Below are 7,155 nucleotides of genomic sequence, written 5' to 3' on the forward strand. Positions count from 1 at the left end.
AAGTAAATTTATTAGATTGCCTTCTAGGATCAGAGATAAGAGAGTCCACCATGGCCACCTTTGTGCTAGAAGGTGAAAGGATCCAGTAGGAAAATCCCTTATTATTGTCACTGGAGTGTCTGTAATATGCGAAGAGCACCCAGAATGTAATAAGTGATTAACATGATATCTCACAATGGGCTTGTAGATAAATTTATCAAGACAGCTAATGTATCAAAAAAATAATCAGCCCAAGAAGATGGCAACCACTGAATCAGAAGGATCTAGAATGTGGCCCCAGTCTAGAGGTGAAGGTCTGGCAGATCATGAGTGGTAGAGTTGCCAGTGGGAGTTTGCAGTGGAAGGCTGAAGAAATCACAGACACACTTTTGAAGGCAATGGCAACAACTGGTGCTCTTTAGAAAGGAGAAACCATTCTTCCTTTGTTATTCTATTCAGGCCCCTCCATTGGCTGGCTTGTATCTCCGTCATCCCCAAACACACCCAGGTGCTTTACCAAGCTGCTAGGCATGCCTTAATTCTAGCTGCTGTTCAAATTGATGTATCATGTAATTGTCACAGTATGTGTATTTGGGTCTCCCAGGATTGAAAGAAAATAAACATATTTTGCAGAGATTAGAAGCACATTATCTGCTGGATTACTATGGTTTGATGTTGAGTTTTCCAGATTGTTTACTATAGAGCAAAGCCTGGCTTTGGTTTTTTCTCCACCCCAGCAGGTCTCCTGCTCTTCTGTTGTGTGATTCCTCTCCTGTCTGTTCATAGAAGGTTTGCTTCTAGCTTCTGCCAATGTCCAGTCTGGGCCTCTGTATGTGTCTGGTTTATCAGAATTCTGTGGATCCATTTGTATGAATTTAAGTCCATGTTGCTCTTTCTCTATTCTTGTCTCACATGATTTAGTACTGACTTTCATAGTGCCTTGTTGGTTTTACTTTTTTCTCTTATCTTTCTACCCATTTGCTATGGCTTTCTTAATTATAAAAGATCGGTTCTTTTTTGTTTTTTGTTTTGCAGAACCGGGGATTAAACTCAGGCCTTGCGCTTGCCAGGCAAATGCTTATTCTACTGAGCTATCTCCCTGGCCCTAGCTTTCTTAATTATAGAATCATTCTTTAATATATTATGTATCTATAAGTCTGTAACAAAATATCTATTTTTATGTTCTTTTAGAGCTTTAATCTCAAAGTCTGAAATTCAAAACGATATTCTAAAATTACAGTTTTATGAAGCTATCATTCTTCGGTATAAAATATCTTGGTTACTTCAAATCATAGCACATAGTAATATAGTTTTCTCTATCATTTTGAGATTTAAAAAGTTGCCAGCTTTTTCTGGACTTGTCTCTTAGGTCAATGCACAACAGCCCCTCTTGTCATCTTTGACACAGGAAGTTAAAGGACAAAACAGGAGGGGAAGGTGTTACAGCAGACACAGCCAAATATTCCAATGCCCAGGGGACCCCATTTCTTTTTTAACATCATAAGAGGATACTATCATTTGTTTTCTAATGACCAAATTAATAGAAGAAGGTGGCTTAATTTTGAAGAGTAGAGTTTCTAATAATCCTATTTTTTACTTTAGAAAAATAGTTTATATATATTTTTATTCCATTATTGTTTGTGTACTACTAGTCAGACTCATCTGGCCTATTATGCAGTAAAGAATAACCCTTGAGATCCCAAGTGCTTAAGAGCACGGTACCTCTTCACAGAGTGAGTCAGGGACCTGTGCTGTTCTTATACCAGACTCTAGCAAAGTGTTTTCCTACTCTACTCCTATTGCAGGACGATGTGACCAGTTCTTTTACTGAATAAAACAGTAAGTATTGTGAGTACTCTGACATACGCATGTAATCAGTTATTTTTCCTCTTTCTGTCATCCAAAAAGAGTTTTTTTCATTGAGGGTATTCGTTAATAATTAATGATCAGTAATTGCAACAGGGGTGCTGAGCCTGGCATAATTAAGAGGGGCATCTGGAAGCCCGCACTTATGTTTATAATCCTAAAAGGGAATTTGTATACTGAGAAATTTAAGAGTTGACAGTGACTGGCCTTCTCTTCTTTCAAACATAGATCAATGCCTCGGTAAAAAGATAACTATTTTTTTAAAGGGAGGAACTCAAACTTTCTTTACATGCTGGGGATATAGCTTAGCAGCACAGAGCCTGCCTGGCAAGCAAAGGTCTTAGTTAGATTATTGATTATTCCTAGTTAAAAAAAAAAAAAAGTGCTCCCTGTCTCTCCTGTTGCAGCCTACATTTACATAAAGATTTTGGAATAAAGATTTGGGCTTGATCCTTTATAATTAACATTAAAATTGGGAGTTAGAGGATGTTTTCCAAACTTTGGAATTTGCCTCCCTTTTTCTGAACTGACATATATTTATTTCAATTAAAAAAAAAGATTATTTATTGGTTTTTCAAATATTGCCAAAACCACTCTGAATAGTCTTTCTCACTGACTGAAGAATCACAACCTTGGTCATAGTGTGTTTTAGGGCCCATAAGGTTAAGCTGTAAATAATAAATAAAGAAAAATATTTATTGTTTCATGGTTTGAAAGAGTATTGCCAATCAGTTTTTCATTTGGATGGTCCACAGCAAATGGTTCTCTAGAAGGAGATCTGGGCCTGCACCCAGGCAGTCTGGGTTCACATGTTGATGATCTGCGAATCACTTATTCATTTGGTACAGTAAAGCAACCTCACGAAATCAATAATTTTGCTATTCGTTGATGATACTTTCTTTCACCCCCTTTAGAAAATTCCATGAAGGAACATTCATTTCATTAAGATGAAATAAAAGCACATCTCTAGCAGAAGTCTGTGGTTTTGTTTACCTTGCATTTCTGTGTCCTCTATGAAGAACCCTCCTTCAGGATGTGGTCAGTGTCCCTATTTTAGTGTTGGTGATGGCTGCTTTTTGCGAATCTTCGTCTGTGTGCAGTGCTTGTGGCAGAAGTGAGCTTAATTGTTGCATTTGTAAATGAAAGACTGGCACTTCTTATATGAAAGTAAGATGTTAGTCTGTTGCTTTGAAAGTTGTGCTTTGGAAGCATACATAAAACAGGAATTAAAATAGGTAACTCCTATGGAAAGAATTAATGATAGAATTTCCATGATGACTTTCAGATCAAGGTGTTAAAACTATGTCAGTATCATAACTTCAGATTACTAGAAGCTCCAAATACTTGCTTTTTAAATATACTGCTACTTTTCTTCTGCTTTTGGGGTGTGTGTGTGTGTGTGATTTTTGAGGGCAAAGGACATGGACACTGAGAGGTTCTGCTGCTTTAATACTAACTGTGGACATACACCCAGGAGGGATTCTGTTGTAATGTACATTTTATTACACTTGAAATGAATGACTTGCAGCTATGTTAGTATAGGAGGCACTTAAATATGTTCATTTTAATGAAGATGAGTTACTGTCAGATTGCTCTCCAAAATGAAACTGCTTCCTTCTACCTGTGACCTGTTTTTTTCTGACAAAAAGATACAGAAACTATGCAAGATTCAATTCTGACCTTTGATCATTTAAGTTTGTGAAGAATCCACAATAATAATTTCAGTGCATTTGCCCTGGTTTACCTAAAAATATGAGACAAACTTGGGTTTCTGTCACACTCAGGCAAAAATCCAAGATGAAGATCTCAATATTTAGCACTGTCATTACTATTTTCTGAATTATGGAGTTAGTATCTATAGATTTGTAAAAAAATATTGCTCTTAAAAATTGAAATGGTCTCCTACTTACATATATGATAACTCTCTTTCCCCCACTCCCTCTCTTGTCCTTTTCAACTCAGTAACTCTTTCCTTTTGAATAAGTTCATTCCCTTTTTCCAGTGTATACTGTACCCTGCGAATTCCATTTTTCTCTTTTGGGTTCTCCCACTAAGGAGATGATATGATGTTTGCACATGCTGGGGGAAAAAAATTGAAATGGTCATTAGAAAAATGAAGGGAACTATGGCCCCAGAGTTTAGTCTGGTTAGAGAAAACATTCCAAAAGAGTAAAGTATGGGACAAATTGAAAATGCAAATGAGAAAACAGGGAAGAATATCCATGAGATGCCTAATGGTCTGAGGGCTGGCTAATGTGTAAAAGCCTGGAATCTCATCTAAAAATGTCTCTGATACTTCTTATTACTGTGTAATTGTCTAAAACTGCTTATCGCTTCAGCAGCTTCTGTTCTTTTCTGGGAAGAATCTTTTTCCTTTTTTTGTAATAGACAAAGTAGTTGCTTATTTTGATTTGAACAAATAAGACAAAAAATATCCTGACAGTGCACCAAACAAGATCTGTGTGGATAATGTGAGTTCTTTCTTTTTAATTTTAGAATCAACCTTGTCCTATGTTAGGCAGCTGGAGGCAAGAGTAAGACAGCTGGAGGAAGAAAATCGCATGCTGCCCCAGGTGGGTTACTTCCAGAAGCTTGCAGTTAGTCAGTGTCATTTGAGTTGGAGTTGTTTATCTGAAATGTAAAGTCTCAATTCCATGTTCTCCTATAAATGCTAGCAATCATTTTGTAAATAGCCACTCATCCTATAGCACGTGATTATGTTCCATGATGGCCATCATATTATCTAGATTTCTAAGTTGTATGCTAAAGGTCACGGTTTCCTGAAATAAGAATGAACGAATTTTAAAGAGGAGAAAGAGAAAGTAAAGATAAATGAAAATAAAGATACTTCTGTATTATTAATATGCATTATGTCTGTAGTTTGCAGATAATAAGGAAAGGATGCATGCAAATCCGAACTTTCCTAATCCATGAGCTAATTGAATCTATGAGTATTTTAAGGATTTCACATCTTAATTAAATTAGTACTTTCTCAAAATTTTTGTTGTACAACAAAGTAATGAGAGTAATTGAGTTTTTGCTTAGGGACTCTATTTCTTTTTCTCTGCTGAATGTAAAGTGGTAACTTTTTCTGGTATTTTTAATGTCATGTATTTCACTAACAAAATTTTCAGTGCACTATTAAATTTATAAGAATGTTGTTAGTCTTTTGAAGTGGTAGTTTTCAGAAAATAATTTGGTGAAAAGTTGCAGAAATCTACTGACTCTAGGTTAGTTTCCATTATAGTCATGAGGACTAATGCATTTTAAGATTTTATAGAATGGAGTTTTCTAAGCAATTAATTATTAACATTCTTTCTGCATTCTTTTGTAAGTGATGAAAGGAAAATCACTGTTCAAATAACAAGTAAACTGTAGTTTAAATAAAATAAAAATGCATTTATATTTCAAGTAAATATTTCTTCAAAGAAAGATTCTATGAAAGGACATTTTTATTTTTAGTTTTGTTTTTAAGGTCTTTCTGCTCATTAATGATGATTTGGGATATCACATTCTGTGGAAGAATTCTTTTCTCTCTTTTCATTTGGCCAAATAAAAATCATGAGATTAATGAATCTACTTCTCTTCCTTCTCTCACTGTATGTGTGTTAAATTTTATTTAACAGAAGAGATTATTTGTGTCATGAGATAAAATACTACTAATAGGAATTTGTTTTTGGAGGGCATGTCTTTGCCGTTTTGCTTTTGGTTTTAGATTCAGATTCTAATTGTTCTGGGATCCTTAGTTGAAAACTAAATTCTTTCTGTTCAAAAACTTAAAAATATGGCTTATTACATATATTTATGCCATTTTTTCAGGCAACTTAGAATATAAAGAATAAAAAATAGAAAAAAGCACTAAATAATTTTTAGTTCCCCTTGAGTGGGAACTGAACTTGAAGTGGGAACATCAGCTTATATACCATCTAACTTAGAAGGAGGTAACTTAGAAGGAGGTAGAACAAATGTAAAATAATTATAAGATACCTTTAAATCTATAAAGGTATTAAAATTGTTAAGGGAAAATCAGAAGAGTCCTCCACTATGCCTGATATATGTGTGTATATTGAAATACATTGTCTTTGCATAGGTGAGGCCAGGAGAAACTAAACATATTCTCCAGTTAAAATGTTCAGTGTATGCTTTTAAATGTATTGCTATTTTGCTGTCAGGAATGGTATCTTTCCTTTGCTTTTTCCTCTGAGAGCTAGGAAAGATTGAGTCTAAGATGCTATTTGTGTGAGGGATATACTATTATCTTATGTATCACTAGAAAAGAAAAAAAGATGCTGCCAATTATGTCAGAGAGGTTTTGTTTTATGTATTTAGTACAGGGTCTCCAGGGTCTCACCACACAAATAGGACTCGTAGTGATCCTTCCTGTCTTTTAGTTTCCTAAGCGCTGGGATTACAGACATGTGCCACCACACCCAGTCTCAGTGGCCATCTCAGCATGCCCCTGGGCGGGCATGGCAGGCTGGGGATAGAACCACAGGTCCTTGCATCTCCCTAAGCAGGTGCTTTAATCTGCTGAGCTATCTGGCCAGCCCTATATCAGTTTTGCTGATTTCAGAGATGTTAAAAATGAGAAAACAGTATTTCACCTTTAAATGGCTACTTATGTATCAAAGTACTTTCATGGAAAGAAAATCAATTGTTTAAAATGCACTCACTGAACATACACAAAGAATAAAACAGATTTCACTTTAAAAATAATATTTTTGTTAAATTTCATGTTAGAGATTATTGCCTTGAATTACAGCTAAAACAGATATGACAGAACTACTAGTTGTAACTTCTGTAAGTACAGACTGTTGAGAGCATGGACAGTAGAGCGTCAGGATTTAGCAAAATAGAAGGATCGTGGTGTGCTAAGAGTCCTGAAGAGAAGTCTCAGGGAAGGCTGAGACTTGAGCTGCAAGGCACCAACTATAAATGTTACTGGCCTCGTTACAGAAATGTCTGATGAAGTTTCCTTACAGAAGCCTTCTGACTGCGTGATGTTAGCTGACTTGCAAGGTCAATTCAAAGCAAAATGCTGACATTCCTGCAGAAGTAGTCTCAATCATTGAGACTAATTTGAGTTTTAGTTATAAAAACTCCACTGCATCTTTTTTATTTATTTTTTATTGTTTATATTAATTTTATTGAGAAAAGAATAGCAATGAGACAGTTTCAAAACAGGTTAGTAGGACAGTTACAATAATTAATACATCACATATTGTTGTCTTTATATTAGTTATTCATAGTACAAGATGCAGACATGACATCTTGTCTAAATGCTATTAGTTCAACACTTCTCATTGAACT

General features: G+C 35.3%; 1 protein-coding gene across 6 annotated transcripts in view; it reads left to right on the forward strand.

Moving 5' to 3' along the window:
• Positions 1 to 7,155, forward strand: part of Ccdc85a (coiled-coil domain containing 85A) — a 205,367-nt gene that overhangs the window by 161,537 nt on the left and 36,675 nt on the right. For 5 of the 6 annotated variants that reach the window (XM_023716525.1, XM_023716528.1, XM_004632441.3 and 2 more), the window contains exon 3: positions 4,342 to 4,418. The exons of the other annotated variant lie outside the window; for it this stretch is intronic. In XM_023716525.1, coding sequence (XP_023572293.1) covers positions 4,342 to 4,418 — 77 coding nt within the window. The remainder of the gene's footprint in view (positions 1 to 4,341; positions 4,419 to 7,155) is intronic. 6 annotated transcript variants of the gene reach the window in all.

The sequence above is a fragment of the Octodon degus genome, unplaced genomic scaffold, assembly GCF_000260255.1.
Source record: "Octodon degus isolate 3935 unplaced genomic scaffold, OctDeg1.0 scaffold00048, whole genome shotgun sequence".
Taxonomy (NCBI): Eukaryota; Metazoa; Chordata; class Mammalia; order Rodentia; family Octodontidae; genus Octodon; species Octodon degus.